This window comes from Scyliorhinus canicula, chromosome 1 (assembly GCF_902713615.1).
Source record: "Scyliorhinus canicula chromosome 1, sScyCan1.1, whole genome shotgun sequence".
In the NCBI taxonomy this organism is placed as follows: domain Eukaryota; kingdom Metazoa; phylum Chordata; class Chondrichthyes; order Carcharhiniformes; family Scyliorhinidae; genus Scyliorhinus; species Scyliorhinus canicula.
In genome coordinates this window covers 40,313,007-40,336,036 of record NC_052146.1, presented here as the reverse complement: position 1 = coordinate 40,336,036, position 23,030 = coordinate 40,313,007, and the positions used below count along the sequence as shown (strand labels likewise).

The 23,030-nt window shown below is 43.9% G+C and overlaps 1 protein-coding gene across 1 annotated transcript in view; it reads right to left on the bottom strand.

Annotated features, from left to right (window-relative positions):
* LOC119961107 (protein phosphatase PTC7 homolog) overlaps positions 1–23,030 on the bottom strand; it is a 39,976-nt gene that overhangs the window by 10,917 nt on the left and 6,029 nt on the right. Inside the window, exons 2-4 of the mRNA XM_038788622.1 lie at positions 8,422–8,601; positions 6,157–6,355; positions 512–635 (exon numbers count right to left, since the gene is read on the bottom strand). Coding sequence (XP_038644550.1) covers positions 512–635; positions 6,157–6,355; positions 8,422–8,601 — 503 coding nt within the window. The remainder of the gene's footprint in view (positions 1–511; positions 636–6,156; positions 6,356–8,421; positions 8,602–23,030) is intronic.

Genomic DNA, 23,030 nt, shown 5'->3' with positions numbered 1-23,030 from the left:
TTGCATCAATAGAGAGTTTGAAGCCTAGAGAATTGCATACTGATTTTATTTAAATGTTTCCAATTAAGGGACAATTTAGTGTGACTAATCCACTTACCCTGCACATCTTCAGTTGTTTTTGGGGGGGGGGGGGGGGGGGGGGGAGCGCGAGTGAGTGCGTGAGTGTGTGGCCCATGCAGACGGCAGACGGACCGTGAACTCAGGTCCTCGGTGCTGTGAGGCAGCAATGCTAACCACTGCACCATGCCGCCCTTGGATTCATTGCATGTTATAGAAACCTTCTCTAGTAACTGTAGAATAGTTCTACAAATTACACCAGATTTTATTTGGCTTCAAGTGACTCAGTAGAAAAAATACAGTATATTGCATTAGTTTGTTGCAAAATAGTCAATTCTATTATAGAATAGTGATTTATTGGGGAGGGGGACTTAAAGCAAGTGAAATATTTTATGTTGCACTAATTAATTATGAATTGACAATTTTTGTAGCTGAATAAATTTAACAAAGATACCTTCAGTTTCTTTAACTCCTGTAAGATCATGTAGTCAGGCATATTATCAAATAAACCATCAGTTGCTGTCAAGATGATATCTCCCAGTTGGACATCAATGGAAGTACTGTCAGCAGCATCAGGGCTGTGAAGACACACTTTATTAGATAACGTTTTTCTGCCAGATTCTCAAGGATAAAGTCCATTCAACCAAGCTCTATTCCAACGATGGAACCAAGACAAAACAATAGTTAATTTTACAGCTATTCAAAATGTACAATGCCAGTCATTTATAAATGTATGGAAAGTTTGAATTGAATGATTTACAGCATTTTTTCTAATTAAATGGATGCATAACTTGCCTGGAAAAAAAACCAGACAAGTGCAAGTTCCAGGAAATTATGACGTTAAAAGATTCCTATAGAGTCCGACACATGATACATCAAATGATCCAGACCCTGCAGACAGTGCAGAGAGCATCAAAAATGATCCTTATTGCCTATAGGGATCGACTAGGACGATAACTTGAGCTTTACAAAAATGAAAAGTACATAGAACATACGGTGCAGAAGGAGACCATTCGGCCCATTGAGTCTGCACCGACCCACTTAAACCCTCACTTCCATCCTATCCCCATTACCAAAATAAGAGAAAGTATCATAAATGTCAGCATATATTTCCAATTTCAAAATCAGGGGTGCCTAGTACACAGTATAAAGCAAAACATGGGTGTGAGCAGTTGCCATCTTTGCTGTTCGTTATTCAGGGTCTACGAAGTATGGGAGTGTCTTAAACTCCCTTCATCTCTGAAGTACAACCTGCTTGATCCTTTGTACTCAGTTACTAGGTACTTGTAAGCATAACATCCATTTTGAAGTGAAAAATGGAGGCTGATTATTAATGCAAGTGGCATGTCATGGCTGAAGAGGGGATGGTTATCTTATAAGCAGAGTATATGCACAAGCATGAAAAGGGATTGTCTTTTACACTGGGTCAACTTGTGCAGCGTGACCTACAGTAAATCAGAAACATGTTCAGAATCACCAGGACCGAATACAAAAGTTGACAGGAAAATTATGGATCAATGTCTTAAGACATCAGCTGGAATAGGTTAGCAGTAATAGTAGTTGGGCATAGACAACTAACTGAAGAAACAGCTAGATGTTGTAGTGGGAAGATTGTACGGTTTGTATTTTGTGAAGGGATACAATGCCTTAAAAATTCAACTTCCCTTTTGTGAAAAGTTCCACCATTTCAAATCTGATCAAAAGCAACCACTGCTGCTGAACCACATTTCTTAACTGATGCTTAAATCCTTGAAATTTATTACTCCCATGAATACTTTAGTGAAATAATGCAAATATAATTTTCAAGTAATTCATGTCAGAAAAGGCATTTTCAGTCAATTTGTCATGGGAACAGTGATTCTAATACTCAAGCAGAAAGCTAATTCAATTTTATCTTTTTCCATAAACATAAAAATTTAGCTTAAATCAAACTCACAAATAATCCACTATTTTTTGGCACATTTCACCTATTTCTGCTTTATAATGGATAGTGACACATGGAAACTCACTGTCACTCCTTTAGATTCTCCAAAGCTACATACCAGGAACAGTGCCAGATACAGTTTTACTTTCCCTGGCAGCACTGTGCACGCTGCTGGCACTTTCCAGCAGAGTGGAATGGGAACTGGTGGTCACATGGTCGCATTTCTGAAGAGCCATAACTTTTGTCTTTGCCAGAAAACATTTTAAGCAAAGAACTCGAGCAATGCTGATCTTTTCCTTGTTTATTTGAGAATTGTACTAAAGGGTAGGAGTAACAATCTTTTATGCAGTAAGCCAACATAATTGTTTGATCTAGATCTAAGATAATGCAAAAGTAGGAAAGGAACTGCGGATTCTTTCCTACCATTTATTCTGTTTCAATAAGTGTATGGGTAACAGGAGGAAATTTCTCCCAAGCTCCCACATTTTCAAAACTTTCCCTCAATCCACCAATCCATTGAAGAATTGAACTCGTAGCATTCCAGGCGATCTCATCCGCACCATCCTTCCTGGTCTGCTCTGCAACTTGTGACTTAAAGCATCCTCCCACAATGCCTCTTGTTCAGTTTAGTGGATTGGGTGGCAGTGGTTCACATTGCTACCTCAGTGCCAGGGACCCCGATTCAATTCCAACACATGGAGTTTGTACGTTCTCCCAGTGTCTGCGTGGGTTTCCTCCGGGTGCTCCAGTTTCCTCCCATTTTCCAAAGATGTGCAGGTTAGGTGGATTGGCCATTCTAAATTGCCTCTTTAGTGTCCAGAGATTAGGTGGGGTTACAGGGAAATGACAGGGGGGTGGGCCTATCTCAGGTCAGCACAGAATTGATGGGCCAAATGGCTTCCTTCTGTCCTGTAGGGATTCTATTCTATGATTGCCCACCTTGATTCCACTCTCAACTATTCATTAATTCCCCAATCAGATCTAAAACAACAGTCTCTCTTCCCTAACCATGTATTGTTTTCTCCAGAGGACTCAGCCGTAGCTACTTTCTGACAATATCATCCAGTCATAGGTCAGCAGCCACTGGTGTACTGATATGCAGATCAACCTCTCCACCACTTGTCTCACTGCTCAACCTCCTCTTTGCCGTCAGTGATTGGCCAGCATTCATCTGGGATATGCTACAAATTCCTCCAGCCAATAACCTACACCTAATCCAATTTTACAGTTCACATTAGGCAGTTGTTTTCACAACCTGTAATTGCTTTAAGTTTAAAAAAAACTACCCTTAAAGTGACTTCTCTCCCTCAATCGGAATGTAAAATTCAATCATTTTAAGATCACCACTACAAAGAGGCTCCTTTACTTGAAAGTCATTAATTAATCCTGCCTCATTGCACACTACCAGGTCTATATGAACCTGTCCTTTGGTTGGGCTCTCGAGCATGCTTGCTCTAAGGGATTATCCCCAAAACATTCCATGAACTCATGTCCCATGCTACTTTTTTATCCATCTGATATATTCAATCTGTTTACATTAAAATCGCCCATGATTATTTCCGTACCTTTCTTAAAAGCCCAGCTACTTCATGTGTATACCTCGAGTATGACCATCAGGCCTATAAACAGCTCTCACAATTTACTTCTTTACTGTTGCTATTTCTTACCTCTGGTTTTGCATCTTGATCTAGAACTATTGTACTGTCATCCTTAATTAACATCACCTTTTCCTAACTTGCTGTCCTTCAAAAATGTCAAAGACTGCTGTTTCTTTCTCAAAAATAGAAAGCATCAAATCCTTATGCCACCAGAAAGTGAGGCACAACCTTGTCCAGGTGTGGTGAAAAAGCAGACAATAACAAACTTGCAGTAAGCAGCTTCCACTGTATTTGGAAGAGACTCAAAACTAATCAAACTTTTGAAACAACTAGTTCATGGATTGTGGTACTTGCTGGATTGCTGTACCTTACAGAAAACTGTCAACCCCTTTCATACACATGTTGGTGAATAAATTATGCAGCAACTAGCTATTCAGCCCAAGTTAGCCGATTTCTGCAAAGTGGCATTATATTTTCACCCAATAGCATCCAGTTAATTTCTATTTCAACGTTTTGTCTGGTGTATTCAAGACTGAGGTTTATAGATGTACGGATGCAAAAAAGGAAATGAGGGATAGGGGAGAAGCAGACTTGACATAGAAGATCAGCCATAATTTTATTGAATGCCTGAGTAGGTTCAAGGGGTAATATGACCTACTGGAACTATTTCTTATGGGTAGTATAAAGGACCAGATTCCTGCAATGGGGCTGGGTGCTGGACAATACCCAACCCTTGCAATTCCTGCAATACAGAGTGCACATCTGTAGATGGTTTGCCTGCAATTCCCCATCGCCCAGTACCCTCCCACTGTCAGCACCTAGGGTTAACACAAGGAAAAGGTTGATTCTGATAAAAGCGGATGGAACCATAATGTAGTAGAATTAATACCTTCAGGAAATTAACCTAAAGAACAATAATGTTCCAACAGGTTTAGAACAAAGAAAATGACAGCACAGGAACAGGCCCTTCAGCCCTCCCAGCCTGCGCCGATCCAGATCTTATATTTAAACCTGTCGCTTATTTTCCAAGGATCTACTTCCCTCTATTCCCCACCCGTTCATATAATCTGTCCAGATGCATCTTAAATGATGCTATCGGGCCCACCTCTACCACCTCCGCTGGCAAACGTTCCAGGCACCCACCACCCTCTGCGTTAAAAACTTTCCACACACATCTCCTTTAAACTTTCCCCCTCTCACCTTGAAATCGTGACCCCTTGTAATTGACACCCCCACTCTTGGAAAAAGCTTGTTGCTATCCACCTGTTCATACCTCAATTTTCTAGACCTCAATCAGGTCCCCCCTCAACCGCCGTCTTTCCAACGAAAACAATCCTAATCTACTCAACCTTTCTTCATAGCTAGCACCCTCCATACCAGGCAACATCCTGGTGAACCTCCTCTGCACCCTCTCTAAAGCATCCACATCCTTCTGGTAATGTGGCGACCAGAACTGCACACAGTATTCCAAATGTGGCCTAACCAAAGTCCTATACAACTGTAACATGACCTGCCGACTCTTGTACTCAATACCCCGTACGAGGAAGGCAAGCATGCTGTATGCCTTCTTGACCACTATCGACCTGCGTTGCCACCTTTAGGGTACAATGGACCTGAACTCCCAGATCTCTCAGTACATCAATTTTCCCCAGGACTCTTCCAATGATCTTATAGTCCGCTCTTGAATTAGATCTTCCAAAATTCATCACCTCGCATTTGCCTGAATTGAACTCCCTCCGCCATTTCTCTGCCCAACTCTCCAATCTATCTATATTTGCTGTATTCTCTGACAGTCCTCCTCGCTATCTGCAACTCCACCAATCTTAGTATCATCTGCAAACTTGCAAATCAGACCACCTATACCTTCGTCCAGATCATTTATGTATATCACAAACAACAGTGGTCTGAGCACAGATCCCTGTGGAACACCACTAGTCACCTTTGTCCATTTTGAGACACTCCCTTCCACCACTACTCTCTGTCTCCTGTTGCCCAGCCAGTTCTTTATCCATCTAGCTAGTACACCCTGAACCCCATACGACTTCACTTTTTCCATCAACCTGCCATGGGAAACTTTATCAAATGCCTTACTGAAGTCCACGTACATGACATCTACAGCCCTTCCCTCATCAATTAACTTTGTCACTTCCTCAAAGAATTCTATTAGGTTTGTAAGACATGACCTTCCTTGCACATAATCATGCTGCCTGTCACTGATAAGTCTATTTTCTTCCAAATGTGAATAGATCCTATCGCTCAGTATCTTCTCCAACAGTTTGCCTACCACGGACGTCAAGCTCACAGGTCTATAATTCCCTGGATTGTCCCCGCTACCCTTCTTGAACAAAGGGACAACATTAGCAATTAGCATTACCAATGGGACATTCAAGTGGCCTTATTTTAAGAACCACAATTTCATGAATTGTGATTAATTTTACTCTTGCACATTATAGCACTTGATATAATCATGATTTATGTACACTAGGGGGCTTTTCACAGTAACTTCATTAGAAGCTTACTTGTGACAATAAGATATTTTCATTTCACACTTACACTTAATAAAGGCTGGTATTTTACCTGTCACTCAGGACAACTCCTTCTGCTTCAGGTGGTGCTATTGACAGTTGGAAGGGGGTGTTAAAGTAATGTTGTTGCTCATCTGACCGGTGAACCACTTCTCCACCTCGAACCACCAGAAATCCAGAGTCTCCTAGGTTTGCTGTGTGTAACTGATGACTACTACGGTCCAGTACAACTAAACAAGCAGTACTGCTCCCTGCAAGAAAATAATAAAATTATACAGAATGGGTGTTTGCTCACAGAAGCAAGCAGTCAGCAGTAAGAACAAAGAGTTTCAGCTCAGAGTCTAGAAAGCAAAAGGGATAAATGTTAGGGAGGCCTGCACCTTAAAAGCAGAGAAAATATTAACTTTATCATTTATTACAGAGAATGTGGTTGGGTTTGGAGTTAGGCATTCATGAAAGGAAGCACACTGGAAGATTTGCCTAGCTTGAAGCTAATCTTTAAAATATTTTTAAGCATGCCTGCAAGTGCACTTGTATCATAACAAAAAAGCCTCACTTTTGAAGAATATCTTTGAATAATTGCAAATGAGTGCAATTGGTGGAACCCAGTTATTTAATTTTTCTTTTTGTAAATTTAGAGTGCTCAATTATTTTTTTTCCCCAATTAAGGGGCAATTTAGTGTGGCCAATCTACCTAACCTGCACATCTTTGGGTTGTGGGGGTGAAACCTACAGTCACAAGGAGAATGTGCAAACTCCATACAGACAGTGACCTGGGCCAGGGTCGAACCCAGGTCCTCAGCACCACAGGCAGCAGTGCTAACCACTGCATCACCGCACCGCTCAGTAGAACACAGTCATATTCATTATCCCAATGTGAAGGTATGGCAAGTTGTGGGCAGGGTCCATTTCCAGGACAATGTTTTTTTAAATCCAGGCTTCAAGATCATGGAAGCTGTTAATGTAATGTGTGCTTAAAATCCCATAATCATTATCACTGATTTGGCCAATTTCAGGAGAATGGTAAAACCAACACAAAGTCTACACTATCTCAATCTCATTCAACATAAATAATGTGATCTTTTCTTTGAACCCCTTTTGCACAATAATGTCTTGGGGAACAGGTTTGAATGGGATTAATAAATTCAATTGTCACTCATGCTTTCTTGTACTGAATCTGGATGATCACTGTATTCCTACTACACAAACATCGAAGTCTTGTGCTGAGGACTACTTATTGCTGGCCATAGGAAAGGCAACATTGATAGATGGATACAATTAAAGGACAACTGGGGTACTTTCTGCAGATTTGAAAGCATATTGGAGTACAGCCAAAAAAAGTGCAAAATAGAACACCATAGGACAAAATACATTTTTTCATGCAAACGATTATAATATGACAACTCAAGCATTCAAAAGGGACTCAAGAAAGAGTAGGAAAGTAAGAATACAGTAGATAGCTGAAGAGTGAAGCTTGACGGACTAACGGTGGAGTTTACTGAAAAACCAAGAGTTTTTTCAATAAGCAACACAAGAATTGGCTACAAGGAACTGAAAGCAAGATGCACTGCCCTCTGAACAGTGTAAAAATGCGATTCTACAATTGTATGGAAAGAACAGAAGAATGTGAGCATAGAGCACACAATGCAAAGTAGTTTGCTGAATGTCAAATATCAACTGGCTAACCAGTTGTAATGCATTCCAAAACTTAAACCAAGTAAATAAATTGAGCAGCTGGCTTGAGTTAATACTTTCTTTCCAATAAAACAATGGTAGGGCTCATACACATACAAACGTCATCCTCTCTGGGCCAAGATGCACTTTTCTGTTCCCATGATTGGTAATCATAAGTACATAAGAATGTGGCAAAAGGAAAGATTCTGGCAGCAAGTTAAGTAATTGGCACTCAACTCCTGCAAAATAATAACATTTAGATTTAGATTAACTACAGTACAGTCGACTTCCACTGTTGGCAGCAATTTTGTCCCAATGAATTCTTGCAAAGTGTAAAAATTGCAAACCACTTGTGCATGTGCAGTCAACACATGCGCAGTCAACACTATCCAAGAGAGTTCAACATTTCATAATAGTGAGTTCAACATTGTAAATGGTGGATGGGCAAGGTTTTAGGGCCGCGAACCGTGATTATGTGTACAACTATATTTGCATGGGTAAACAATTCACAATTAGAGGGTCATGAATGATGGGAGTTGACTATATACGCAGAAGTATAAAAGGCAGTAAAATAAGCAGAAGTGGTTCTGAAAGTACAAGAAAGCAAAATTTGTTTTAGAAAAAAAACACATCTAGTCCTTACCTAACAATGGCACTTTGTTCTGTAGTAATTCACAATAGCTTGCAGTAAGGATTCCTACGGGGTTGGTTGGTACAAAGCGTCCTTCCCGTACCAGACGCTCACAAGTTCGCATCAGGGTCCCTGAGAATTGGGAAGGATCAACTCCATAATCTCTCCAACCTCCAACCCCATCTGCCACTCCTGAGAGAAAAGCAATTCATACAAGATTAAAATTCATTTGAAACTAAAAAACAAAATGCTCGAAATCGGAAACAAAAGGACATATCTATGCAGGGAACAGACAAGTCAAAAATAGTGTTGGGTCCTTTGCTGAAGCTGGGTGCTTTCACCATTTACTGTTGTTGGTTTCTCAAATTTTAATCTCATAGGAGATGGTTTTGAATTAGAACTAGACCCAAATACTTCTGTTTTGCTGACTAGAGGTGCAGCTAGTTACATTGTTTTAGCCACATTTTAGCAGAAAACACCCACGCTTTACCAAAAACCAAAACGTCGCCCAAAGTTTGGATTTCTGGTGCAAATTTACTTGATCCACTACACCTTTTACCGTGAGCCCTGTCCACCTCCAAGGGCTGGGAGAATGCCCCATCCCCCAGCAGCTTCTCAAACATGTCCGTGATGTATGCCCCAGCATCCCTCCTTCGGACCCCTCCGGGAGCCCAACGATTCTCATGTTCTGCCGGCAGGACCTATTCTCTAGGTCCTTCACCTTCTCCAGGAGCTTCTTCTGCTGGTCTCTCAGCATCCCCACCTCCAATTCCACCGCAGTTTGATGTTCCTCCTGCTCAGCCAGCACCTTCTTTACCTTCTGGATCACCCGATCTTGGACGTCCAATCCAAGCTCCAGCCGCTCAATTGACTCTTATCGGGTCGAAGCAGTCCAGTTTCTGCTTAGCAAAGCCTTCCTGACTAACTGAGTAAAGACCCTACCTCGGACATCCCTCCTATATCTCCCACCCTAAATCTTATAGTTATGCCCCCTTGTAACGGCTACATCCACCAGAGGAAATAGTCTCTGAACGTCCACTCTATCTATTCCCCTCATCATCTTATAAACCTCTATTAAGTCACCTCTCATCCTCCTCCACTCCAAAGAGAAAAGCCCTAGCTCCCTCAACCTTTCCTCATAAGACCTATCCTGCAAACCAGGCAGCACCCTGATAAATCTCCTTTGCACCCTTTCCAATGCTTCCACATCCTTCCTATAATGAGGTGACCAGAACTGCACATAATATTCCAAATGTGGTCTCACCAGGGTCATGTATAGTTGCAGCATAACCCCACGGCTCTTAAACTCAAGCCCCCTGTTAATAAACGCTAACACACTATAGGCCTTCTTCACAGCTCTATCCACTCGAGTGGCAATCTTCAGAGATCTGTGGACATGAACCCCAAGATCTCTGTTCCTCCACATTCCTCAGAACCCTGCCATTGACCCTGTAATCCGCATTCAAATCACCAGTTTCAAGACATCACTTTCAACATCATGCTCACCAGCACATTACTGCAAATGTTTACTCTATTTAGCAAACATCATAGAAACACAAGGAGGAGGCCATTTAGCCCTTTGAGCCTGCTCCACCATTCATTATCATGGCTGATCAAGTTCTATACCCTGATCCTGTCTTCCTCCCCATACCCCTTTAGCCCCAGGTTAACCCTTTGATTTTGTCTAAAGCCCAGTCACTGTTACTCAGACCATAATTTCCTTCCCCCAGTTTCATTCTCATATCAACAATTACAAAAGAACAGATCATAGAATCCCTCCAGCACTGTAGATGGCCATTCAGTCCATCACATATTCTATCATTTAATTTGTGAAAGCTGTTGAGCTGTTTTGTCAAAAAAAAGTTAATTGTTTGCAGCAGTTTGACAAACCCTTCCAGCACTTTGTCAGACTCAGCCAGAGCATATTTGTAACTCATACAATTTTAAATAATGGCCAGTCTTTTTCCGCAACTCAACAAACTGCCAACGGTTTAGTACATTGGATCAGATATTAATGTTTGCCAAGTCATCAGATCTTTCATATGAATTACCAACTGCCATTAAGCATACAATTCTTGAATTATACAGTGAAGACTTGTATACGCCCAATCATTTTATCAAGAGTTTTGGCCAATCATAGTTCATCACCCTTCGTTGGCTGAAAGCAAACGTTCCAGGATTTGCTCAAATCCCTCAATGTTTTGGAGCTGCCAAATGCTCTGAACTTTGTGCAGTGTTTCAGTCCAATACACACCAACATTTGGCATTCGTCTTCCGAACAAATTGCGTACCGAGTACTAACCAGGTAGTGCCGCAAGTGTCTCACAATCCATTCAGCACAAATTAAAATGCAAGAGAATCTTTCAGCTTAGCTCTCAAGAGATTTGAAACTGCCAGACAGATAAAATAAACAGATAATTTACTTCAACTCAAAATGTTCTGCAGAATTTGGTGGGTTCCACAGTTTTCTAATAAAGTGCCCATGTGTGTCAATTTATTTTACCACCTTCAGAAAATCCACAGAACAGAACTTTCAAAAACATTAGAAATAGTTTTTTTTTTTTTAAAAGTCCTGCTGAGAATTAGTCGCAAAATTTCATGCATTTTCTGAAACCTATTGGAAATTTGTCAAATACAGATATTGATAATGCTTCTTAAATTATTCCCCTGATTTTCAACAAATCACTGTTTTCCCACACCCGAACACCAGAATTGTTAAGCAAGTTTTGCCCAATCACAAAATCACATCCAACAGCAGATGGGTTGCTTGGTCTTGCAAGCACGGGCTGGTTGAGTACAGTCTGTACTTGGCCTTTTATGAACGACTGAAGGAACATGCTGTTTGATCAGCCAACGTTGGGGCATACGACCAATGTACCTGGAACCATACTCGCAATAAAATTCAAATTCATTCACAACATTGCTCAATTGTGGTAGGCAAAAATGTATTTTTGGACTCAATGGCAACATTTTTGTTATTGGAAAATACCATGAGTGTAGCGTAGTAACAGCATGAAACAGCTTCCTTAACCTGTTCACATTTTTGACAGTTTGCCTTTCCAGGGTAAGTTGAAGTAGACAAGGCATTCAAGTCAAGGCATTTTTAAAAAAAGTCATTTTTGTTCCTGCTCTTTACCAGAATCTATTTTTCCTGAACCGTTGAACTTCATTTTATTTGTTTGCCCATTGCACTGCTTCTCTAGATCATTGTTAGCAATAGCCAATATGATTTTCCACATAATTCTCCGGAGAAGGAAATGACATTTCATAGTACAGTCTCCCAAACAAAAGCCAAGCAACCTGTGGAGTATTCATTAACCCAAGCAGACTGGGTATAAATAATTGAGCGTAGGACAGTTGAAGAATAATGGCAGATGTTCAGAGAGATATATATTCCTGAGAGGAAGAGAAATTGTAAAAGAGAGAAAAACAATCCATGGCTAAACAAGGAAGTCAACAAAGACAAAGGCAAAAGCCGGGGCACGCTGGAGGATTAGGAGAACTTTAAGATTCAGCAAAAGGCTACTAAAAAGAGCCAAGATGAACTGCAAAAGGAAATTAGCAGATAACAAACACTATATACTTATAGAAGTTTTTGGTATCAAAGGTGAATAGCAAAAGTAAATGTTGGCCCTTTAGGGGATGATACTGGTGAGGTAATAATGGGGAATAGATGGCATGGCTGAGGCACTGAACCAATATTTTGCCTCGGTCTTCACAGCAGAGGACAATAAAAACTTTCCAAAAACGACAGCTAATGCAGAAGTACTTGGTGCAGTAACTATCATTTGGGAGACTATATTGAATAAACTAATGGGATTAAATGCAGATAGGTCTCTGGGAGCTGATGGTCTGCACCCTAGGATATTAAGGGAGGTGGCAGCAGAGATGATGGATGCATTGGATATGATATTTCAGAATTTCGTATTCAGGAAGAGCCGGTGAATTGGAAACACGCTAATGTGATGCCCCTATTCAAAAAGGGAGAGGCAAAAAGCAGGAAACTATAGACCAGTTAGTTTGACCTCTGTGGTGGGGAAGTTGCTGGAATCAATCATTAAGGAGTAGATGACTGAACATTTGGAAATACAAAGCTCAGTTCACAAGTGTCAGCATGGTTTTATGAAGGACAAATCATGCTTGACAAACTTGCTCGAGTTCTTTGAGGACGTAACCAGCAAGGTGGATAATATGGAACCCGTACGCAGTATTTGACAAAGTGCTGCCTAAAAGACTGATCCAGAAGGAGAGATTACAGGGAAATGGGGATAGGGTACTAGATTGGATTGAGGATTGCCTGACTGCCTGACTGACAGAAAGCAGAGGGTGGGGAGAAATGGGTCCTTCTCTGGCTGGCAAACCAACTAGCAGGGTGCCGCAGGGATTAGTCCCCAGACCTCAAATATTTACAATCTATACAAATGAACAAGCAGGAACAGTGCAACATAGCAAAGTTTGCAGATGATGGGTGGTAAAGCAGGCAGTGAAGGAGATAAAGATTTTACAGACAGATATAGATACGCTTCTGTAGATAGAGAGAGGTTATCCATTTTGGTCAAAAAAAATAGAATGGCAGGTTATCTAAATGGAAAGGAGATTCAAAAAGCACCTGGACAGAGGGATCTGGGTGTCTGTTCATGAATCGCAGAAAGTCAGTCTGCAAATAAAAAGGCAAATGGCATTTTATCGTTTATTGCAGAAGGACTGGAGTATAAAAAAAGTGTTGCAGTGGCATAGGATGTTGGTGAGACCACATCTGGACTATTGTGTCCAGTTTTGGTCTCCTTATTCGAGGAAGGATGTGGTGGCAGTTTAGAGGAGGTTCACCAGATTGATTCCAGGGACGAAAGAGTTGACGTACGAGAAGGAATTAAATAATTTGGGCTTATACTTGCTGGAGTTTAAAAGGATGAGAGGGGATCTGATTGAGGGATATAAAATTACTAAAAAGGGATTTAGAGTAAACGTAGACCAAATGTTGGCCCTTGTTGGGCAATCTAGAATGGGAGATCACAAATATAGGTTTGAGGTGGTAGATTTAGAACAGAGACGAGGGGGAATTACTTCTCAGAGGGTGGTGAATTTGTGGTACTAACTGCCCCATAGTGCGATGGAGTCATGAAACGGTTTGAAGGAGGAGATAAATATTTTTCTGATCAGCTTAGTGGTATATGGGGAACAGGTAGGGAGGTGGATGTGAGACCAGGAAGAGATCAGCTATGATCTGATTGAATTGCGGAGCAGGTTCAAGAGGCTGAATTGCCTCCTTATGCTCCTAATTCCTATGCTATGATTCCAAGAGGTGGGTTACATGCAAGACAAAGTTTATAGGGAGTCAGGTACAGGAGGATGAAGGTAAAATAAAGATTAGGAAGGCAGATGAAGAAAATCCTATTCAAATGAAACAGTGGGGATCAGGCTGATTACCTATGGAGGATAGAAATTATGGGATCCTCGATTCTGCCCCCACATTCCCAGGAACAGGCAACTAAATGAACTTAAGTACAGGTAGGTAGGGGAATTGAAAAAGGTCTGAATCCACTAAAGTAAAGACCAGGAAGTGGGTCAACTGTTGTGAAGGCATAGAAAAAAAAGTTGAAAGTTTATTGCTGTATGCGAGAGGTAGCTTGGGGGGGGGGGGGGAGGAAGAGACATCAGGAAAAGGAAGAGTTTTCCAGCCAGAACTTCATTTTCTGCTCTAGAAAAATTGAACCCGCAACATTTCAGCATCACAGTCAGCTGCATTTGCTACTGACACATGCCACTGAAATATAAAAGAAAAATGACAGGAGGACTGGGCGGCCCAGTGGTTATCACTGCTGCCTCATAGCGCCAAGGACCCGGGTTCGATCCGGCCCCCTGTTGCAGGTCTGTGTGGAGTTTGCACATTATCCCAGTGTTTGTGTGGGTGTCATCCCCACAACCCAAATATGTGCAGGCCAGGTGGATTGGCGATGCTAAATTGCCCCCTAAATTGGGGGTGAAAAGGCATCAGTTTAAAAACAGTGATGAAATGGGGGTCAAAACCAGGTTGTGGGCATCACTGACGAAGCCAACATTTGTCATCTATCCCCAATTTCCCCACAGGTGGTGATTAACCACTTTCTTGAACTGCTGCTGCCTATGTGGTGTAGGTACATCCACAGCAAATTAATTCTAGGATTCTGACCCAGCGACAGTGAAGTATTGGAGGTTGAGATTGAAGTCAGGATGGTGTGGGGCTTGGAGGGGAATTTCCTCCGATTTATTTTTATTCTTTCATGGGATGTGGATGTCACTGGCTGGGCCATCATTTATTGCCCATGCCAAATTGCCATTGAGTGGCTTGCTTGGCCATTTCAGGGAGCATTTTAAGAGTCAATCACATTGCTGTGGGTCCGGATTCACATGCAGACTAGTCCAGGCATGGTTCTATGGTTATTGCAGATTTTTAATTCCAGGTATTTTTTATTGAATTCAAAGTGCACTACCTGCCGTGGTGGCATTTGAAACTGGGCCCCTGAGCATTAGCCTGGGTCTCTGGATTACTAGCTCAGGTGACAATTTACAACTCTTTCAGTATTTCATTTGTATTGAATGCTTTCACATACAGATCCAATCATGAATTGCTTCAACTATCACTTCACAAGCTGTAGTAGATCACTTCAGATGTCTTAGGATTCTCACTAGCTGATTAACCAAATGTTCCACTTTTCAGCTCCATCTTTAACTTCCATGAACAGTATAAGGGGGGAATAAAAGGATGGCATGGGGTGGCTTTTGGACAAGCTGGAATTTCCCCAAGTGGAGAGAGCAAAGAAGCGTTGGAGGAGCCCCTGGGGCTGAGGGAAGTGCTGGATAGTATCAGGGGTATGAAGTATGAAGTCACGGAAGGTCCCAGGGAAGGATGGGTATCCATAATTTTATAATGAATTTGCAAAGGACCTGGCACCACATCTGTTGGGGGCGTTTAATGAAGCGTTGGAGAAGTGGGTGCTGCTGGAGACGATGATGCAGGCAGTAATTACACTAATCCCGAAAAAGGGCAAGAACCAGGTGGAATGTGGGTCGTATATAGGCCCATATCACTATTGAACACAGATATGAAGGTATTGGCTAAGTTGTTGGTGGGGAGGGTGGAGGATTGTGTCCCCGGGGTTGTTTGCAGAAGATCAAACCGGCTTTGTGAAGGACAGGCAGCTCGCAAGTAATAAAAGACGGCTGTTGAATGTATTGATGAATCCGTCGAGGGCTCTGGTATCGGAGGTGGTTGTAGTGTCCATGGACGCAAAGGAATTTGATCAGATGGAGTAGTGGTACTTGTTCGAAGTTGTGTTACGGGATTTGTGGCATGGATGCATTTGCTGTATGTGGCACCAAGGGCAAGCGTGAACAAATAATATGAGTTTGAGAAGATTTGGCTTACACAGGGGTACGAGGCAGGGGTGACTGCGGTCACCGTTGCTGTTTGCACTGGCCATAGAGCCGTTGGCTCTTAGGGGGTTGGGGGATTATGTGGGGACAGAGGAAGCATCGGGTGTCACTCTAGGCGATGACCTTTTGCTGTAGGTTTTGGATCCGCTAGAGAGAACAGGAAGAATTATTGGCTGCTGGGGAGGATGGGAAGGTTCTCGGGGTACAAACTGAATGTAGGGAAAAGCAAGGTTCTCCCGGTGAATGAGGAGGGGCAACGGGCTAATTTAGCCAGGGGGGGGAAATGTAATTTACAGTGGCAAGTGATACGTTCTGCTATTTGGGAATTCAGGTAGTGAGGGAATGGACAGGGCTCCATAAGTGGAACTTAACAGAGCTGGTGGAGGAAGCCAGGGAGGATCTTAACAGGTGGGTTACACTGCACTTGACATTGGCGGGGAGGGTCCAAGTGGTGAAAATGAATATTCTGCTGGGTTCTTGTTTATTTTTAAGGCTTTCCGATCTTTATACCAAAGGCCTTTTTTCATTTTGGACTTTGTATGGACAGGAAGGTGCCAAGGGTCGGGAGGACGCTGCTACAGCGGCAGAGGCAGCAGGGGGGATTGCCAAACCTGCTTCATTATTATTAGGTGGCGAATGTGGAGGTGCAGCGGTGGTGGGAAGGAGAAGGGGTAGAGTGGGTTAGGATAGAGGAGGGATCTTGTAGGGGGTCTGGTTTGAGGGCTCTGCTGACAGCAGTATTGCCAATAGTGCCAAGTAGGTATACAGGGAGCCAGGTGGTGCAGTCCACGGTGAAGATTTGGAATCAGTTGAGGAGGCATTTTAGGGTGGAAGGGATGTCTATGTTAACACCGCTGTGCGGGAATCATGGGTTTGAGCAGGGTACACGGGTATGAATAATGTGTACAGGAGGTGAAAAAAGTGAGGCTGGTCAAGGTGAGGGTGGTATTTGGAGCAAGGGTTCTCCAGTCTGAAGGAGCTAAGGGAGAGGGTAGGGCTGCTGAGGGGGAGTGAGTTCAGGGATCTGAAGGTTAGGGACTTTGTGCGAAAGGTCAGGAGGGGGTTCCCTCGGTTGCAGCGATACACCCTGCTGGAGTGACCTACTTCAGATGTGGAAGGGGGAGGGAGGAATTGGGGATATATACACACACGTGGCTGGGGATCAGGGAGGCGAGCGGGTGGTGAAGATCAAGGAGAAATGGGAAGTGGAGTAGGAGATCAGATCAATTGGGGAGTATAGAGTGAGGCACTGTGTAGCTAAACAGGACCTCCTCCTGTGCAAGGATGAGCTTGTTAGTTTAAAGTGGTGCACATGACTCGGGCAAGAATGAGTGTTCTTTCAGGGGGTAGCAGAGAAGTGCGAGACGTGTGGGCGGGGGCCAGCGAATCACGAGCACATTTTGGGGTTGTGAAAAATTGGGACGATTCTGGACGGGAGTGTTCGCGGTCTTAGCCAGGATAGTGGAGGAGGAAGTGGATCCTTTGGTGGTGATATTTGGGGTTTCAGAGAAGCCGGAGCTCATGGAGGAAGAGGAAGGCCGGATTTTACTGGAGTGGTGGTCAGCATAGCCACCGGGGATAACGGCTTGGTTGGGTGACCTGTACAACTTCCTGCGGTTGGAGAAGATAAAGTACGAGTTAAGGGGCTCTGCAGGGGGTTTGAGAAAAGGTCAGAGATATTTGTGACCGTGTTTGAGGAGCTGGTCGGCGACGGGCAGGGTGAAAATTTGTAGAGACTGTATAGTTATTTGCTGGGAAGTTTGTTTCCTGGGGTGTTTATTTTCAGTAGCCTGTTTTGATTAATGTTTGTAATAAAATACATTAAAAAAAAAACTTCCATGAACAGTACTCTATTCCAATTCCCTTTGTCGTCAAACTTCCTGGAACATCTGTTCACGCTCTACTTTCCATAAAGTAGCTATTCTTTTGTTTATGGTGTTCTTTTCAGAAGGTCTGCCGGTTTCTGGCTTTCTCTCTGGCCTTCGAGGTTCCAACTGCTACGAATTCAGCTAAAACAAGGTCGGTCTCTAAAAAAAGTGGCTCCCCGGTTGCTAAGCAATATCTCATTCTTTCACAAGCTACTTTCCTTTTCCCGACTACTCAGCACAACATAGCCATAGTTTGAACCGAAACCACCCCCCCCCCCCACACCTTTGTTTACATAAATCTAACTGACGTGCACCCCAAAACACTAAATTAAACCCACTTAAATCTACACCCCATTTCTAATATTTAACAACCCAATTATAGATCACTTAAACTACATCAGTTTTTTGACAGTAGGCATTGCCACAAATTAATTAGTGTTAGTAGGTGGTATTTGTCATGGAGAATCTAGAGGGTAAAAAGCTCAACTCAAAATTAAGTGCCTAGATTGCACACAATCAGATTCAACCAAAGGCAACAGCCTGTAAAAAAAAAATACAGATGAGGTGAGGAGAAAAGATGGATTTAGTCTTTCCATTATTTAACTGGAAGAAATGTCAGATTTCAAATGTCAAACGACAGACCTGACAGGAGGAGTGGAGTATTAGCACTCAAGTGTAATTGACTGCATTTTTAGCTGATATTACACCCGCCAGTAATGACACCGCAGCATCTTCACTGATAGGTAGTAAGGGTAGCAATGGCAATTAGTGTGACAAATCTACACAAGTAGTTTCCAACAGAAACATGAAAAAAATAACTACACAGTCTAGGTTGTTTAGTATAGACAAATCAATTCTCTCCCTTTAGTCTAGATACTTAATGAACTGAACCGTCTGTACTGGATTGGATTTGTTTATTATTGCGTGTACCAAGGTACAGTGAAAAGTATTTTTCTGCCAGCAGCTCAACAGATCATTAAGTACATGAAAAGAAAATGAAATAAAAGAAAATACATGGACTTCTGGTGGCGGCCATGGAGGAGTAGGTCGCACATTTGATAGCTTCTGCCTGTGACGGACTTTTGGACCTTTGCCCCCGTTTTTTTACCGGATATTATGGGATAAATCGGTGAAGAGTGAGACAGTAAGGAGAAATTCCCCTCCAGTGTATGGAGAATTGGACCAGAAGTGGCCGTGTGAGAAGACAAAGTCCTACAAGGAAGACATGAGTAGAGCTGGCAACTCAGGAAAGCATGGCGGATAGTAAGGGCTGCAGGGAGATGGCACAGTGGTCACCGGAGCAGCTGGTGAAGTTTTTTGAAGATTGTTTCGCCAAGCTTAAGGAGGACTCGCTGGACCCGATCAAGGCTTTGATTGATCAGGTGGTGCAGAATCAGGAGACCCACGGACGAGTGATCCAGGAGGTGGAAAAAAAAGGCGTCTGAGCAGGAGGAATACATAACCGTGCTGGAGACCAAGGTGGAGTTGATGAATGACCACGAGAAAAGAAGCTGGAGGACCTGGAGAACAGGTCCAGGAGGCAGATTCTGAGAGTCGTCAGCCTCCCTGAAGACAATGAGGGATCGGATGTGACGAACATGCTGGAGAAGTTGATGGGTGCTGAGGCGTTCCCTCGGCCCCTGGAAGTGGCTAGAGCATAGAGCCCTCATGAGAAAGCCCCGAGCAAACGAGCCGCCGAGGGAGATGGTGGTATGTTTACACCGATTCCTAGACAAGGAACATGTCCTGCGGTGGGCGAAGAAAGAATGGAGCAGCAAGTGGGCGAATTATGAGCTGCGCATTTATCAGGACCTGGGCGCGGATTTGGCCAATAGGCGAACTGGGTTTAATCGGGCAAAAACGGCCCTCTTAAGAAGGTGGTGAAGTTCGGGATGTTGTACCCAGCCCGTCTGTGGGTCACACATGAGGAACAGGACTTCTACTTTGAAAAGCCGGATGGTGTATGGACTTTTATAAAATAAAAAAGACTGGAGGTGAACTAAAAGACACTGAAGCCTTGGAGAGTACTGTAGTGGCGATTTGTTACATTGGGTTGTAGAAGTAGTGTTATTTGCAGTAAGGGACTGCTTTGATAGCTAAAGTTAACTTCGTCTTACAGGGAGATGGTTGGGGGGGTGATGGTTTCTGGGGCTGTCTTTTCTTCTTCTTCTGTGGTTGTTTTTTTTTGATGTTTGTTTACTGAGGAATGTGATGCTTGGAAAATGTTTGTTTAAGTGGGGGGGGGGAAAGAGAGACGAGGAGAGAATAATAGGGAGACAGACTGCTTGGTGCAATGGGTGTGCACTATCAGGTCAACTGACTCACAGAAGCACAGTGGGGGGTGCGAGCAGGTGTTAAGCTGGAGCTTGATGTGGGGGGTTGGGTTCCTAATGCTGTTGCTACGGGGGGGGGGGGGGGGGGGGGGGGGGGGGGGGGGGAAGAAGAGAAGAGAAGAGAAAGAGCGAGAGCTGCTTAGTTAACAGATGAGGAACTTTTAACAGGGAACAGTGGGAGGTTGGGGACGGCAAATGCCCGAGGGGGGCTCGAGGAGGCCGGGGGCACAAGCTGGAGGCTGGCCAAAAAGGGTGGCGGCGAGAGAGAAGCCCCCCGACCAGGCCGATTACATGGAATGTTAGAGGATTGCATGATGGGCCGGTCAAGAGGGCTTGCGTGTTTGCGCATTTGAGGGGGCTGAAGGCAGACATGGCAATGCTACAAGAGACACCTAAAGATTATAGACCAGACTAGATTGAAAGGGGTGGAGGGGATGAGGCAGTTTTTGGATCAGCTGAGGTTCCCGAGGGTTGATGAGGATCTAGTGGAAGGGCTGGGAGCCCCAATTGAGATTGAGGAAATAACAGATTGACTGGAGGGCATGCAGTCGGGTAAGGCCCCTGGCCGGACAGCTACCTGGTGGAATTCTATAAGAAGTTTTCAGAGATATTGAGCCTACTGCTGGTGAGGACATTTAATGAAGCACTGGAGAAGGCATTCCTCCCCCCAACAATGTCACAGGCCACGATTTCACCGATCCTGAAACAGGAGAAGGGTGCGGAGCAACGTGGATCATACAGGCCAATTTCTGTGTTGAATGTGGACACCAAACGCCTGGCTAAGATACTGGCCACAAGGATAGAGGATTGTGTCCCAGGAGTGATAGGGGAAGACCAGACGGGATTTGTAAATGGCAGGCAAAACAAGGCCAATGTTCGAAGGCTTTTACATGTTATTATGATGCCCTCGGAAGGAAGGGAGGTGGTGGTAGCGATGGATGCAGAGAAGGCTTTTGATCAGGTGGAGTGGATTACTTGCCGGAGGTGCTGGGAAGGTTTGGGTTTGGTGAGGGCTTCATTGACTGGGTGCAGTTGCTCTATCAGGCACCAGTAGCGAGTGTGCGTACGAACCGGCTGAGGTCGGGGTATTTTAAACTACACCAAGGGATGAGGCAAGGGTGCCCCCTTTCCCCACTACTGTTTGCTCTGGCCATAAAGCCATTGGCCATGGCGTTAAGAGCCTTTAGGAACTGAAAAGGGCTGGTTCGGTTCAGGGAGGGGGGGGGGGGGGCAGGTCAGGTCAGGGTATAAATTAAACATGGAGAAAAGCAAGATGCTCATGATCCAGGCAAGAGAAGTGACTGGGAGAGCTGCCACTTAGAATGGTAGGAAAGAGCTTTTGGTATTTGGGAATCCAGGTGGCCTAGGAGTGGGAGGCACTGCCCAAGTTAAACCTATCCCTGTTGGTAGAACAAATGAAAGAGGACTTTAAGAGATGGGACATGCTCCTGCTATCACTGGCGGAGAGGGTACAGACTGTGAAAATTACGGTCCTCCCAGATTTCTGTTCGTATTTCAGTGCCTCCCCATCTTCATCCCAAGGGCCTTGTTCAAGGCACGAATAAGGTTATTTCAGGCTATGTGGGGGCGGGTAAAAGCCCACAAGTGAAGTATAGCTGGAGCGCAGTCGGGGGGTGGATGGGGCAGAACGTTTGGCGCTGCCGAACTTCCGCAACTACTACAGGACGGCTAACATCGCCATGATTAGGAAGTGGGTAGTGGGAGAGGGATCGGTGTGGGAGCAGATGGAGGCGGCGTCATGTAAAGACACAAGTTTGGGAGCACTGATAACAGCACCTCTTCCGTTCTCGGCAGCCCGATACACCACAAGTCCAGTAGTGGTGGCGGCTCTGAGAATTTGGGGGCAGTGGAGGAGGTACAAGAGAGTGGAGGGAGCATCGTTTTGGACCCCGATTTATAACAATCATTGGTTTGTACCAGGTAGGCTGGACGGTAGGTTCCGGAGCTGGCAAAGGGCTGAATTAGAAGATGAGGGATCCATTTACTCCCCAACTTGAAAGCTTTGGAGGATAAATTTGAATTGCCAGCAGGGTTTAGGTATGACCTTTCCGTTTCTGCCGCCACAGGGAATACAGGACAGTAGTCTCCAGTACCTGGGTGGGAGAGGGGAAGGTATCAGATATTTTCCAGGAGCTTTTGGAGGCAGAGGAAACTCCGGTGGAGGAGCTCAAGGGCAAGTGGGAGGACGAGCTAGGAGGAGAGATAGAGGCGGGTCTGTGGGTGGATGCCCTAAGCAGGGTCAATACATCCTCATCATATTCCAGGCTTAGCCTGATACAATTTAAGATAATCCACCGGGCACATATGACAGTGGCCCAGGTTTTTCGGGGTAGAGGACAGGTGTGCGAAGGGCACAGGAAGCCCAGCAAATAATGTCCACATGTTTTGGGCATGCCCGAAGCTTAGAGGGTTTTGCTAAGGCAATGTCCATGGTACTAAAAACACAGGTGGTGCAGAGTTCGGAGGTAGCGATCTTTAGAGCGTTGGAAGAGCTGGAAGTTCAGGGGGTGAAAGAGGCTGATGTCTTGGCTTTTGCCTCCCTGGTTGCCCAGAGACGAATCTTGTTAATGTGGAGGGAATCAAAGCCCCCGAGTGTAGAGACCTGGCTGGGTTTCTCAGTCTCGAGAAGATAAAAGTTCACCTGAAGAGGGTCAATGGTAGGGTTCACCCGGGGGGGACTGAAGTGACATCACAGTAAAGCTGTGACCTGATTGGCTAGTTGGGAAGCTACACTAAATTTAAAAATTAAGCATCGTTAAACTAATTAAACATAATTACTGTACTTAATTATAATTTAGAGGGGTATCTAAGCCAGAGATCGGAGAGTACTGTATTTAGCTTTCACATTTATAGTAGAAATCTAGTGTTAGGAAACATAGTTAAGTAACTTTTTTAAAAAACTTTTAAGCTTAATTTACTAATTAATTGACAATGTCAATTAGAGGGGTGCAGTGCTGTGACTGTGAGATGTGGCAGGTCCGGGAGG